This window comes from Parasteatoda tepidariorum, chromosome 6 (genome assembly GCF_982258835.1).
Source record: "Parasteatoda tepidariorum strain Cologne lab strain chromosome 6, Ptep-v5.0, whole genome shotgun sequence".
Classification (NCBI taxonomy): Eukaryota; Metazoa; Arthropoda; class Arachnida; order Araneae; family Theridiidae; genus Parasteatoda; species Parasteatoda tepidariorum.
In genome coordinates, this window is record NC_141760.1 from 61,462,696 (window position 1) to 61,479,103 (window position 16,408).

The window sequence follows — 16,408 nt, forward strand, 5'->3', positions numbered from 1 at the left end:
GGAATAGCCTTCCTAGATATTTTTTTAATAAAAATTCTCGTTTAAATTTTTTATTTTATTTAACTGAGTTTAAATTAGAAAGATATGTTTAAATCTTGAAAGAAATTACTCAGAACATTTTTCTATTAACTATACTAGGGACACCCAAATATTTAAAATTAGTCATAAATTTCATAAAATTCTTCGCAGAATAACAACCCTTCTTTTATTTATTTGTCTTGAAAATATCTTTTTAACGGTGTATATAACCAAGTCCATTTTCTCATTTCAAAATTATAAGTTTGGTAAATATTCTGAACAAGAAAGTCTCCCAGCTCGAATTAGATACGATTTAATTCTTTTTTAAATTCTTTTTATTTTACAATTGAAATTTATTATTCTATACGTTCTATAAATTTCAGAGTTCTCCAACCTTTCGTAGCTCCTATATACTGAATAATATTAAAATATAAACTATTTGGGTTGATTTAAATATCACTCAAAACAGTTCATTAAAAAAAAAATTAGGTAACATTTTATTTTAATGTTATCTGACTACATAAGATTCGATTTCATTAATATTATTCCACTTATACCTAATTTGTATAGGGGGGGGGAAGAGTGATTGTGTGGTTTAAAAAAAATTCTCTTTAAAATTTCTGATTAACGGAATAATAAAAAGGTTTTTACCAAATGAACTGATAAAAAAAAATTTATTGTTTCGAATCGTAAATACATTAAAAAATGTAAATATTAGCAGCAATCTTAAATATTTTAACTGAGTATCGGCAGAATTATATTTATTAAAAAAGTAAATAAAAAAATAATTTTTATGAAAAATATAGAAAAAATGCAGAAAAATTAACTTTAATATAAATACATTTTTAATGGTATTTTTACTAAAAGTTTTAAATTTTAAGTAACATAACATGTCTTCATAATTACTGCAACACAAAGATTTCATTCAAAAAATTCTATTATTCAAAGATTGTGTATTATATAATCAATTAAGCATATAGTTTTATTTTCATTAAATTACTTTCGTTTATTTGAGAATAAAAAATAACCTTATTTTGGAAAAATAAATATAGCGTTAAAGAAGGGTCCGATTATAAAGTTCCTTCCAAGTTGAAAAATAGATAAGGAATAGAGAAAGAATCAAAGCTAAAACTTTACTTAAGTCAATTTAATTTTATAAATTTTTGATGATATAGAGATTAATAAGTACAGTATTTAAATACATTTATTTACATAAAATATATTCTTAATTAAAAATAAAAAAACAAGAAAAATCATTATTTAATTTTTTTTTTTAAAATCCTATAAAAAATCGAATTTTTCTTTCCCACCAATAATCGTGATTTAAGAAATGAGAAATTATAAAATTACTCGAATACTTAAAACAGAGTTCCATAACAAAATATACATTCATAAAATACATACAACAGACATACATTATATACACAACTTAAGAAACTAACTTGCAGCAACGAAAAATAAATAAATAAAATAGATGTCCAGAGAATATTTTTCTAGATGCCATATACTTATAAAATTTATGAAAATACCTTTGCCCACAAACATTTTGATAAATAATTTTATTAAATGCATTTCATCATTCATTAAGTTTTTACATGCTTTAATTCAACTAGTTAACTAAAAAATTGTTGAACATAGTGAAAACTTTATAACTTAAAGAGTTTTGCCAAATTGAATTTTTAAACCTAAATATTTATCTAAATTTCATAAATTATTTAATTTAGTCAAAAATAACTTATTTAAAAATTAGATTTTAATATCACCATGTAAATCGGTCTATTACACATAAAATTTTCTTCAGTATTGTCAGTTTTTTTTTTTAAAAAATATGAATATTAAAAAAATAAATAAGTGAACGCAATAAAATTGGAAAATTCCTAAGAACAAATCAAAAAAAATAGTAGAAAAAAAGAATGAATAAGAAAGGCAGGAAAAAATGGAAAAAAAGAAAACTCGAACAAATTTAAAGATTACTTAGCACACTAATTTTAAAGTACATCAAATGCCTTAAAGAAAAACAGACGCTTTGACGTATGCAAACATCCGATTTGGCTGTAAAATAGACTCAGATTTCTCGAGCGATTATATATTCTAGTCATTAATTTATTTTTAAAAAAATACACACACAATAAAAATTAAATTGAGAAATAATTAATAAGTATTTTGATACAGTGAAATAAACAAAACCAAAAGAACAAGCAGTATTTTAAGCCATCAACTTATAATAACTATAAAGTAATACAGTAATCCTGTACTAACAATCCAATACATTGATTCAAATCAGCAGAAGGAAAAATAAAACACTCTGTATAACTTTTGATCTAATGTTGGAATTTTCACAAGGACAACACCAAAAATGCCACTTGCCAACCAATATTTCAATGCCATATACTGCTATTTACAAATAATAATTTAATAAAAAAATTATTTACTTAGATTAAAGTTTTTGCCATCATGGTTTTACGTTTTTCAGTTTGAGCAACTTGAAAGAACAATTAATGTTTAGAAAGTAGTCATAATAAATAAGAACACGTTTTGTACTTGATTCTTCAATTTAATTTACAGTTTAGACCTAAAATTGTAAAGATTTCCATAGAAATAGAATTAAAATTATATTTGGATTTACTTAAAAGAAGTTTCGAAACAATTCGTTTTACTTTTAAACAATTTTCTAAAGATTTATTTATATTTATTTATTATTAATTTAAAATATCGACTTTTTATTTGCTAATCTCTTGCTCGTTCTTCACTGTTAGTAAAGTATGTAATTAAACGTACTAAACACAGACTAATAATATAGATAAATGGCTTGCATACACTTAAAATACCCTTACAGAGGCAAACAACTGTTTCATCATGTAATACTCAAGAGTAGGTAAGCACAAAATATAGTAAGCAAGATAGGCTAGTTATCGCTTTGATATTAAAAAATACTGTGAAAAGATATTTAAGAGACGTTTTTCACACTATTCGTAATGTAACTATACATCAATGTTATAAATTACTTAAATAGCATCAATACTTTTCTTTAGGTTTTAGTTTTTTCTTTTCATTCGGCTTGCTTGAGAAATTGATGTCTGACCTGTGAATATGTGAGTTTTTATTTTTCTGATGATTTTGTTTGAGTTTCTTTTCTTAATTTGTTATTTATATTGCATGTTTTTTTCCTGGACTTCTATGCAAAACCATCGGGGTACTGAGGGAGTTAATTTAAGCATTTGCTTCTCCCTCAATTAGAAATGGTTTTGTTTTTATGGCTACCGGGGCCGGTACCCCCTGAAGACGTTGGCTTCGGTGGTCATATTTTCATTTTTATTTCCTTCATTTTCTTTTTCTTTATTAAATAGCATCAAAGTATTACTAAACTTAACTAAAAATTAGTGATAGGAATTGTTTTATTGCATATTAAGGTAGAACACAGTAGAAGAATTTAAAAGAGGATTTTTAATGAATTTTGCAACGATTGGGATTAATTTAACTTAATAAAAAAATTTCTTATTGTACATATTTTAATCTTTATTTTATCATGTTACAAATATTAAAATTTTAAAAATTAGAGCTTGGATAATACAATGTTTATAACTTATTTTATAAATTGTCCATAATTTTCAGTACTCAAAGTTGACAAAAAAAAAAAAAAAAAAAAAAAAAAAAAAACATTCTAATTTGATTCTGTTTTTTTTTTTTTTTTTATTAATTCTTTTTAAAACTACATGAATGCAGTTTTCGTTGTATTTAGAATTTTTAGAAAAGATTTTTCTATCATAAAATCTAATTTACTTCCTTTAATCTCAGTTCAGAATAAATGCTTCAAGATTATTAATTCTCTAAATATAAATAATTCAAGTATAACTACTACCAATAATATACAAGAATTAACCTATTACCATTTCGCCATAATGCATTTTTTCGTATTTTACTTTATTTACACAACAATAAATTAATATGCAAATTAAAAACTAATGTGTCTGAAAGGAGACCAACTGAAATATATGAGATTCCCCACTTTTCAAAAGAAATTTCACGAAAACAATTTTTTTTTACTTAGCACCTAAATTATACAAGGTCTGGCTATTAATTTCCAGGACTCATGGAATAACTCAGAAGAAAAAAAAGTTAAACACATAGCCATTTAATATTATTCGAAGTAATCCCCATCAGCCGTAATGCACGCATGTGCTCGGCTGTACAAATTTCGGAAAGAAGTTTTAAAGTCCTCTTTTGGAATGCTCTTTATTAGTGACGTTACAGTTTTCGTGAAGGCTTCGACATCCTGAAATCTTGTTCTCTTGAGTGAATTTTTCTACTTAAGAAACAGGAAAAAGTGTGTGCTAGGTCTGGCGAGTATGGTGGCTGCTGCCACTCAACGACACCATGCTGAGCTAAGAATTGCCTCACACGCAAACGCAATGAGTGGACGCGAACTTTTTCAATTGTTTTCCGACTTGCGTACGAACTGCGGCCGAATTGTGTGCGGATCATCTTCCACGCTTTCGCGTTCGAAAGCGTTTAAACCATTCAAAAGTTCTTGAGCGAGATAATGCTTCCTTGCCGTTAATTTGTTTTAACAATTTGTAGGTTTCTGCAGCTGTCTTGCCCAATTTGAAGCAAAATTTAATGTTAATTCTTTGCTCCATTTCACTTCGACAACAGGAATTTAAGAGCTACGTTTTAATGCCCCTTTCCACAAAAACCTCTCACTTCAGAATGGCGCCGATTGCACTGCACATGCGCAAGAAAACACTCTTCAATATGCAATCATTAGCGCCATCTTCCGGATTTTCTTCCTCCTACAGTTACGTCAGTCCTGGAAATTAATAGCCGGACCTTGTATAATAAATTACCATTTCAGTTGCAAAACATCCAAATATATTCTTCTTTTAAGCGTGCTTTATTTCAATTTGTGATGAACATTGACGATTTAGATCTCTATTTTTCACTTTAAAGGAAGCATTTGATTTTTTATACCAGTCTTGTGCCAATCCAAATGAATTTCTTATGTTACCTTAGTTATTTTTTTATATAGTTTCATGTATTTTGTCTTTCTATTATTACAGTGTTCAACAATATATGATGTCTTTGATGAGCAAAATAATTTATGATTGTAATATCCCCTCCCCCCTTTTTTTTTAAAATTTCTATTTTAAATTTATTGTATTACTTTTCTTTGTCGCCTGGACAGGATTTCCCTCTTGACGACGAATATATATTCTTTGTATTTATGTGTTTGTTTTTGTTCCCAATAAAGTTATATTAGTTTGTTGTTGTTGTTGAAAATAGTGTTTTGAAGAAAAAAAATTCAAAAAATGACATAAAATAAGTTACATTTTTATGGATTACTCGAAACTAGTCAACACAATTTTAAAAAAAATCCTCACTTGCAACGAGAGCTATATTTATTGTGAACATTGTGTCAAAATTGGAAGCAAACCAGTTGAAAATTGCACTAGTTAGAGGTACAACAAGTCAGAGAAACATAGTTTGAAGTATATTGCGATTAAAGTTTTGTGATCAATAATCCATATAAATGCATAAAATTTTGAAGGTTCATAAGATGCTTCTTCTTAATCATTTTCAGCTGTCTTAAGTACTAGTCTAGCCCTTTTTCTTGGCGAACTACCCTCACGTCAACACGTTTTAGAGTAGGAGCCAACATTCCGCGGTTATCTTCATTTTGAGCATATTCTTTGGCTTCTGGGCCTACATTCATTTCTAATTGTTACGTAACTATCAATAACCCTTTGCAACTTTTATTTAAAGATTATTACAGCTAAGTAAGTATTAATTTCAATTATTTATACTGAAAGAACCACTAATTATTTTTCTTATAATTTAAACAACTTATTACAATAAAATAGTTAAAATAATAGATGGCGTTTCCTATGGTGTTTGCGCTAAAAGCTCTTTACTGCCTATACTTTCGGGTTACTGTTTGAGGTGTATTTTGAAGTCATTTTGCTCACAGCGTAATCATTGTGTCTTGAGACTCTCTTGGGACTCTCTTTTGCTCACAGCGTGATCATTGTGTCTTGAGACTCTCTTGGGTAATATTTCTTGTATACGTGTATTTGTAACTTGATTTATTATTTGTGTCTTAAAAAAGAATCATCATTTCAAGATCTGTCTTTTCAAGACGTAAGAATCGTCATTTGAAAGAAGAAAAAAAATATTATAAAACACTTCTTACCTTGTCAACAATATACAAACTTTGAAATTTAAACCTAAATGATAATTTGTAAAATGAACTTAATCTCGCTGCTCGAACAATATGCTAACACTAACATATGATGGTGCGAGGCTTGCAACGGGAACATTAATTAACATGTAAAAAGAGGCTAAATCAGGACTATCAAAAAGCGTGTTCTTTCAAAAACTAGCAACCATGTCACCTTTTTTAACAATACATCTATAAATAACTGTAAAAAATTTTCACTTCAAACTCAATAGAATTACTTAATATCATTAATATCTTATGAAATACAGCAGATTTGAGCTCAGAAATTACATAATTTATTGCTTTTACTAAAAAAAAAATATCTATTTGAAAATATCGCCTGGCAGAATAAGCTGTAGTAAGCAGCTGTATACTTTCAAACCGGAAATACAGCAGGTCAAGAGCTCGAGATTGCTGTTGTTTACATTCATATTGAAAACACTATTCATTGTATTTTACTAAAATGTTTTGATGAGAGTGAGCAAATCCAACTATCAACTGAGTGCACAAGTTCACATGATCTGTCATGACACAGATCGTCCTGTGTCACACTCGACATATTATCATACTAGAACTTTTACATTTCTATGAAAACCAATTCAATAAATTGACACAATAATTTTAGAAGAATAAACTATCAAAAATGCAACAAAAATATATTGTTTTTTAATGTTTTACTAAGTTACTACCCTTAACTTCATCATAATCATTAGCACGACGATCTTCATTGGTTTCTTTAGAACATTTCTCCATGCCATTCTCCCAATTGTCAGATCTTGCCAGTTCTATACCCTGATTGTTTTCAAATCTGCGTTGATGTTGTAGTCAACCCAACAATGTTTTAAACGTTCTTAAGCTCTACTACCAATTGGTTCGTGTTTGAATATCTATGTGTTAGGCTAGTTGTATCTAAACAGCAAATAAGCCCAGCAAATCTAATTCGGTGTATCTTTATAAATTTTATTACATTATTAATGTGCGTGTTACCTTATTTGTATTTAATTGAAAAAATGGAATAAACCTCTAATTCAGACGTATATTGGATAAAAACTACAAAATCTATCACGAAATTAACGCTATTATGTGTGATCGATAATTGGCTGCATGACTTAACGTAGCTTGGACATTAAGTTGAATGTAATGCTTAATGCTACAAGGTAGAAAAAAATGGGCACGCTACGTCAAACGAACTGCATTAAAAGCAGATTCGAATCACTGAAAATTGTGTCATGAACATTTAAAAAGTTTAACATTGATAAAATACTACACTGGTAAGTAGCTTTTATATTTAGTCAACATTGTTTCGTCATACGAGTCAAACAAATTGAAGTGAGGTCTACATTTGATGTCTATCTTGAGTCTACAGGTAACCCATGGCGGGCTTTATCTTTATTATTAGTCTGTGGTTCCAAATAAGGATTGCAGCACTATCTTTCCTCTCTGAAGATGTCATTGAGTACACATCACAATCTCGAAAATATAAATATTCAATAACTTTAAAACAATTTTTATACAATGAATGTTAAAAAAAAAAAAAGTAATGCGTACTTTTTCAATGATGATTCCATTGTACTTCAGTAAGAAAGATTAAGTTGATTAGCTGAAATAAAAAATAAACTATGGATTTTGAATAAAAAAAAAATTATTATTTTATAAAAATATGTAAATATTATATACAACACAAAGAGTAAATAGACTCGGCAAAAGACCAAAACAAAATTTAAAATAAATTTTTGAAATACACTTTGCAATGAAATATAGTCAAAGCCAAATTTTATACACAAAATATATTTTGACTCCAATTATTAACGTAAGACTGAAATGTCACATAATTACACTAACAATTTCTTTTTGGCAATGTTTAAAAATAACTTATTAAAATAAAATTTAGAAAAAAAAGTAGTTTCATGGTTTTAAACAATTTTATTAGGCGCATGTCTTAGGCGCAAGGGCGCAAATAAAAAGGCGAGAAATTGCTTTTAAAAAGTTATTTTCAGATCTTTTTAGAAATAAAAACAAGAGCTCGTATGTATTTCTAAGTTTTAAAAATATGATTGTTCTTTTATTTGAAGATGATCATAAACACGCAGGAAAAAACTCGATTTTTCCAGACAGTTTTTGTAACTGATTGCATAAGCTAAATGTCTACTTTGAGCTATTCATCATTTTTAATAATATGAGATGAATATTTGAATAGTCATTTTTTCAATTGAACTTTTTAATTAACCAATACTATGCTTTGACGCACAAATGACGTGAATACATCGTTACGGGCCTAGAGCAGACATATCTATAATATAACTTTCTGTGATAACGGTGAATTAATTATAATTACTAACATACCAAGCATTTATTTACTAAATCAAATTAAATTTGTTAAGAATTTTACTTATTTACAATTTTTATCGACATTTTAGATTCGCAATTATTTAATTGTATTGATATTCTAACCATCAAACATTTACGAAAATTAAATGCTAATAGATCTTAAGCTCTTAAAAAAATTATTACTTATAACATGTCTTGTCTCTCAGTTAAAACATTTAAAACCAATTTGTCAAATTACAAAAATTTAAAATAGACGACTAATTTCACATAATTCATAATTTTTGTTCTACTTAAAAAATATCAAAATTAAATTTCCAATGCACAAGTTTGTTTTTGAAACAAATTTTTACATAGTTGGAACATAGTTCATTTCTTTATAATAAATAAATGTTTATATAGTCTAGCATTAATCAAAATAAACAATGTTACAAAGGCACATTTTAGTTTAAAATTAGTTCTGTCTTGTTTTGATTTTACATGCTATTTTTATCAGGAATAACAGAAGAAATAATCAATTTTATGGCTTGGTGGCTTCATCCCACTTCATGAGGCTAGTGCAGAAAAAAAAACTATTTTAAAAAAGAATTTTTAAAATAGTATGCATTTAAATTAGCAAATGGAAATGAAGAAATAAGTTCAGGTGTTAGCTTTTAAAAAATAGTTGTTATTCAAAATGATGCGAAATAAACTTTTTTCTTACTAATTGATAAAAATTAGCCCCGTTTACTTTACCAAGTATGGAACTGTTAGTTGGTACCCTGTATCAAACAAAATTTATCCGGTTTTTTTAAATTTATGAGCACCCTCCTGTTAAACGTCGTTACCAATAACAGTAGTCACGACTATGAATATCATATCATATGCAATCTGGACCGGATGAAGTTAAGATATTAAGCATCATAGAGATTTTATGAAAAGACCATAAATTTGGCAAAATATGTTATTTGCAAAAGCATTAACTTTAGAGAGAAAGAATAGATGACTATAAATTGAGCAGAGCGGTAAAAGCAAAAGGTTTGTTACATTCGTCATTAAACCAAGAGTTCAATAAACAATCTTAGAAACAAAGGAAAGGAGAAAAAAAACTAAACCGCCACACTGTCCTGGAAAACTTAAATAAAAAAGTAAAAAAAATTAAAATTGGCATTCAACAACCCTCTGAGGTCAAGAACCGACAACAACTTGATGGTTCATCGGTCAAGATTTTTAACGCCAAAACAATCGCCAAGTTGTTTTATGAAAACTCTCAACAATGTAACAAGATCTATGAGATAAAGAAAGAAAATTTCATGCAAGTCAAAAAGGTGGAAACAAAGTTTTAGTTAGAGCCCTCATAAGGGTGGAGCATTCGCTTAGGACCCCTCATTTCACGAACTGCATAGTGCCACACGCCAGTTATACTTTTTTTTAAAAATCAAAAAATTATTATTATAAAAATTTAGATCAGCTTTTTAAATAATTTTTTCTAGAAATGAAAATTCGTAAAAATTGCTTTATATATACATATATATTTTATTCTTATATATATTATTATTAAGTTCAAAATGAAGATAAAACAAAGAAAAATTATAGACATATGAAAAAAGGGGGGAGGGGAAATAATAAGTAAAAAAATAACAAACAGTAAAAAAAAAAAAAAAAAAAAAAAAAAAGATGAAATTTTATTTAAAAAAACCGAAAAAAAAAGATATAATCTTTTCATCCCACACGATTATATCCGCAAAACAGAGTTCTGTTTACTTGCAGCTTAAGCGCAATAAATGAAAATTATTGTTTTTCTTAACTTTCTTCGTGTTTTCTTGCATTTATTTATTTATTATATATATATATATATATATATATATATATATATATATATATATATTTATATATATATATATATATATATATATATATTAATTTTAATAATTATTAAATTAAATTTAAATAATTCTCTTTTATAAAATTTTTATAATTAAAAAATTTATCCCATTTAACGTTATACCTATTTTACCTATAAACAACTTATCGATTTCTAGATAATAATAGTCATAATATTAAAAGTAATTTAATAGATAATTCTACACCCAATTTACTTAAATTTACAAACATTAGTACTTAGGATTTATTACTTGTTTGAAAAAATAAATATGCAAAATGATAAATGAATATGTTGGAATTTTTTTTTTTAAATTTGATTTTTATAAGGACATTTCCGAGTCTAAGTCGATTAATCAGCGTGTAATGTCAGATCAAAACGCAGTGTACGAACGATTTTGTACATGGATCTCACGTAAGCCATCAGTTATACTAAAACAATTTTTAAATAGTCACAATTCAACACCATAAATCAGCAATACCGCGTTATTGAACACCCCCCTTTAGCACGGCGGCAAATGAAGAATGATTTTATTACATCACCTAACTTTATTTTACAAATAATTAAACCTTAAAGAAGTGTGAACACTATTTCGTGAGAAGCATAACTCTAAGTACACGCCACCCCACACGATAAAGTCACGCAAAAACGGGTCTTTGTTGACATCACGAAACAAATAAGAAGCTTTTAGGAATTAAGAACATATATGTGTTTTCTAAACAACCTATATTACATGTTTGTAGAGAAAATTATTAACATTAAAGTGCTTATTTGCAGATGCAATTGAGCTTGTCATGCTACAATAAATTTTTTAAAAAAATGAGAATGGTACAGCCACATCATATGAAATTGTGTCTGTACCCATGGCACGAAAACCATATCGCCCGCACTCTCCTAAGGTATGTAAAAATTTAAGCAAGCCATGTACTTTCTACCCTCACGTGCCCGGCCAGGAATGTAAATATTTGATTAAAAATTTCCTAAATTAATGTTCATTCATAAATATACAATTTAAAGAGATATTTGGAGATTTCATTTTTGGAGATTTTTCTCTTGGGTATAGTTAGTCGCAAATATAATACAAGTTTTAATTATTTTTTAAATTTGTTACCTAAACTAAATATTTAAGTAAAAATGTCCTAAATTAATGTACATTCATAAATATACAATTTAAAGAGATATTTGGAGACGTAAAAGTTACATGCGAACACGTTTTTTGTAGACTGATATGACCAGCAGCTAACATACAATCCAGCAGCCTTTAACAAACGACTCGCTTTCATTTTTGGAGATTTTTCTCTTGGGTATAGTAAGTCGCAAATATAATACAAGTTTTTATTTCTTTTAAAATTTGTTACCTAAACTAAAACTAAACTACATATTTAATTAAAAATATCCTAAATCATGTACATTCATAAATATACAATTTAAAGAGATATTTGGAGACGTAAAAGTTACATGCGAACACGTTTTTTGTAGACTGATGTGCCCAGCAGCTGACATACAATCCAGCAGCCTTTAACAAACCACTCGCTTTCATTTTTGGAGATTTTTCTCTTGGGTATAGTTAGTCGCAAATATAATACAAGTTTTTATTTCTTTTAAAATTTCTTACCTAAACTAAAACTAAACTACATATTTAATTAAAAATATCCTAAATCATGTACATTCATAAATATACAATTTAAAGAGATATTTGGAGACGTAAAAGTTACATGCGAACACGTTTTTTGTAGACTGATATGCCCAGCAGCTGACATACAATCCAGCAGCCTTTAACAAACGACTCGCTTTCATTTTTGGAGATTTTCTATTGGGTATAGTTAGTCGCAAATATAATGCACATTTTTATTTCTTTTAAAATTTGCTACCTAAACTAAAACAATGATAATAATGAAGTTTTTTTATTTTTTATTTAAAGAAATGCTAAATTAGAGAGCGGGTAATTATACGCCACTGGACTGTAACATCGCTGACTGACCGAGCATGTAAAACTTTTGAATTTCTTCGAGCCCTGATCTATAAAGCATTTATTTATTTAACCCAATACATTATTGTTCGTCACACAGTTCACAGCCGTTATTAATTTAATATCAATAATTTTCGACAAATATAGTCAAACAACTTCACAACACTCATTATTATTAACCATACATATAGTTATTTACTTCAGGGTAGTGGTACTCATTACATTTCCTGGTACAAACGAGAACAGAAGGGGCGGGCACACACTTTACTGATATAATCAAATATCAAAAATGAGTAATCGTGAATGAATGTAAAAAGAATGTTACTTATTTAATAATAACTTTTTTTTTTATCATTCCATTAAAATCTGTTGCCTTCCAATACACATTATATAAAAGCAATGCATTAGGATAAGTTCTGAGATTTTATATAACTTTTAACTATTATTGTTGTATGTTATTTTGATACCGAAAAGGTACCATTTTGTTACTGAAGTGTAAATCTATTTTATTACTTATGTTTTATTTTATACCAGAAAAAAATTTAAATTTTAAAACGACTGCTTATAGAACTGTTTACTCAAAATAGAATAAATTTTACTTCTAAGCATTAGTTTTTAACAAAGAAAGGAGTATCATTACGCTTCTGGAGTAACAAAGATTTGACAGAGAATGTAAGTAAAAGATTATGTAACTAAATTATGTCAGTGAAATTTTAAAAGTATATATAGTATTTAATTTAAGAAATATACGAATACTAAGTTTGGTTATACATATAAATTAGTAAAAATGCCTTTTTTTTCTTTAAGTGTAAAAAAAAATTTTTATTAAATATTTAATCATTATACAATTTTATTTCGCACTGAACTTTCTCAAATGCTGTGAATACAGAAGAAAAAAAACTCGAATTGTGTCACAATATCACTGAAAGTTTTAATTCATTGATTTTTTTCCCCTGCCAAGTCTAAGCTGACAAAAATCTAGCACTATAAGTTTACAAAGCATAGCAATTAAAATATATCCTAAAATTTTTACGTTCTGCAGTATATTAAAAAATTTATATATTGAAGAAACAAAAGAGCGGATTCAAAAAATTACAAAACACAATTTATAACAGAAAATTTGACATTTATGTGACAAAAAATTCTTATTCTCCCCCACAGATATTGATACAGATTAGCGGTAAAATACAAAATGGACGCTGTGTATTTCTTCTAATATTTCGCATATTAAAACTTACAAATGGATATTAAAAACATTTTTCAGGTTGAACCAACCTTGGATTGAATTACTTTTAAGTTATTCATATCGAATTAAACGACATTAAAATAAAGAGCTTCATTTTATTTACCTTCAAGGGATACAATTATAAAAAGAAAAAAACGTAGAAATTTTGCTGAATGATCTAAATTCTCCGCTAACTCAAGAGGAGGAATATTTGTCATACAGTTTATTTAAGAATACACCAGAATTGATTTTTCGAGTTCACCTGATGGTAGCGTCGCATGCAGGTAATCACCAAAAGTTCAGAACCCCCTTTTTCCCAGCTAATTTCAAAACAGGCGAGGAACTGTAATTGCCCGTGCCCCCATTAGCCCCACTTACTATTCACCAATCCCTGATTCAGCACTCTTTAAAGCGCAAAAAAAGTCGATAATGAGATTTTCATAGTATCACGCAAGCCGGTTTAGAGATTAATTATGAAAGAAAAAATGCAAATTATACGCTCTTTTACAAGTTTTACTAATACCATAAAAAGAAGTAACATTTGATTTACACCGGGATTTTTTATACTAAATTTTAATATCTAATTTTTTTTCTCCCTGAAAATAATAATGAACAAATTTTAAAGATGTTCTTCCTAGCTTTTTCGCTAAGAAAAATATAAAAGCTCTTGTTTGAGTGTCTTACTTAAACAGAAACTTTACATACACTATATTCCCGAAAAAGTACTGCCTAGATTTTAAAATAGATATCTGAGATATTTAAAAAAAAATAAATAAATAAATAAAAATAAAAAAAGATATTAACGATGTTTAAGACCGAAAGTGGAGAAAAATTAAAACAGTTGGGAGCCATCAATTTTTTCGATTCAATGAATTTTATCCTCACTCACGCAGCAACTTTGACGATTTTTTTTCCTTCAACATCGTTTTTAGTGATGCCAACCAAGGCTAGTTATGTTTCCAGTAAAATAATAATAATAACAATTTGAAAGTTAAAAGATACATTCCACTATGTTGAGTTGGAAAGAAAAAAAAAAACGCGATCATTATAAATTTGTCTAATTTGATAGCATCTATACAACATGGAATTACACTCACGTCCATAATTTAAGGATAATACCATTTCCAGCAAATAGAAGTTCAGAAACAAGCAAACGTGACTGATTCATAAAACCCATTTATTAAACAAAAGATAAAGAACAAAAAAGATGGCGCATCTGTGACACAGCAATCACAAAAACTATGATTTTCGCTTCCTAGAGCAATTATAAAAGAAATATTTCATATAGAAAACTTAATATTACATGGTTGGTACGATGGCAAATACATTGTGTCTCAAATACGATGAAATATAGTCCGTACAAAGCTCAGGCACGCTGAGTATAACATTATCGAGCTGATCTTGGGGGAGATTACTCCACTCGGCAAGAAATGCTCTCTGAAGTTAAGGCACACATGTAGAAGGTAGTTGACGAATTGCAAATCTCTGCCAAGCATGTCCCACAAATGTTCTATCGGATTCAAGTTAGATGAGAATGCTGGCCATTCCATCCTCAGATTGAGGGCATTCGTCTATGTTGTTTGCTCCGTGTAACTGGCGTGGTCATCCATAAACTTAAATTCTGCGTCATGGTCACCCCTAAACAAACGAACATGTTGCTCCAAAATGATATCTCGCTAAATTTGGCCTGTCATGGTTCCGATTTGAGTATGCAGATATGTTCTGGAGCCCAATATAATTCTACCCCAAATGAGATAGCATGCAACACCATAACGGTTACGTTCAATGATGCTGTTCTATGTGGTAATGCTTTCCATATGAAAGTCTGACCTGAATTAGACTGCAAGCTAAACCTAGATTCGTCGGAAAACATCACACAATCCTATTGTGACGATATTCACTAAGAGTGTTCTCTACTCCGGGCTAATCGATGGCAACAGTTAGTTGCTGTGAACGGAACACATCTGACGGACCAGCGAGCATATAGACCAAAATGTCTCAAACTTCTGGGCGCGTTTTGCATTGAAACTGTATTACCCTTGACTCCAGATAGCTGACAAAGCAGGTCGGATGTTGTGCTCCGTCTGCTTCTTCTGGCAATTACTGTAAAATATCTGTCTTTATTCGGCGTTGTAACTCGGGTGCGACCAGTACTGTAACGTCTACTGACATTTCTATTATTTTGGAATCGTTGCTTAAGCCTAGAGATGACACTTTAAGCAATTCCAAGTTCCTTGAATACTACCATCTGAGTACGCCCATATTCTAGACGGCAGATAATTCTACCACGTAAAAATCCACATGTGTCCTATGTGTCATAAGTATTCGGTTGTGGGTCTGGACGGCTTACAGAACACTTGTGATTAATTTTACTTCTTAGCCACCATTCTTTATATACCCCTCTCTCGGCATTGTGTCATACTATAGGGGCAATCTGGTGGCTTCCTCTAATTTGCATATTAATCTGTGTGATAATTCGAATGTTAAAATTTTTAGTTTAGAGTTCAATTTCCGTGTGATTCTGAATCATCCTTAATTTATGGACATGAGTGTAAAAAAAGATTCGTGGCAAAAATAGTAATATATATATATATATATATATATATATATATATATATATATATATATATATATATATATATATATATATATATATATATATATATATATATATACATGTAAATTCCATAATCTATTCCACAATATTGAACGTCTAAGTTTAACCTTATTAAAACGGTATTTAATTTCAACAAGAAGTCTACTCACATACGTAAACAATATTTATTAAAATCTCGC

At 28.5% G+C, this 16,408-nt stretch overlaps 1 protein-coding gene across 19 annotated transcripts in view; it reads right to left on the bottom strand.

Annotated features, from left to right (window-relative positions):
* The window catches only part of tgo (Aryl hydrocarbon receptor nuclear translocator homolog tgo), a 116,763-nt gene that overhangs the window by 44,349 nt on the left and 56,006 nt on the right, over nt 1–16,408 (bottom strand). For 2 of the 19 annotated variants that reach the window (XM_071178564.2, XM_071178563.2), the window contains exon 3: nt 7,781–7,832. The exons of the other annotated variants lie outside the window; for them this stretch is intronic. In XM_071178564.2, the coding sequence (XP_071034665.1) occupies nt 7,781–7,800 (20 nt within the window). In that variant the 5' untranslated portion in view covers nt 7,801–7,832. The remainder of the gene's footprint in view (nt 1–7,780; nt 7,833–16,408) is intronic. 19 annotated transcript variants of the gene reach the window in all.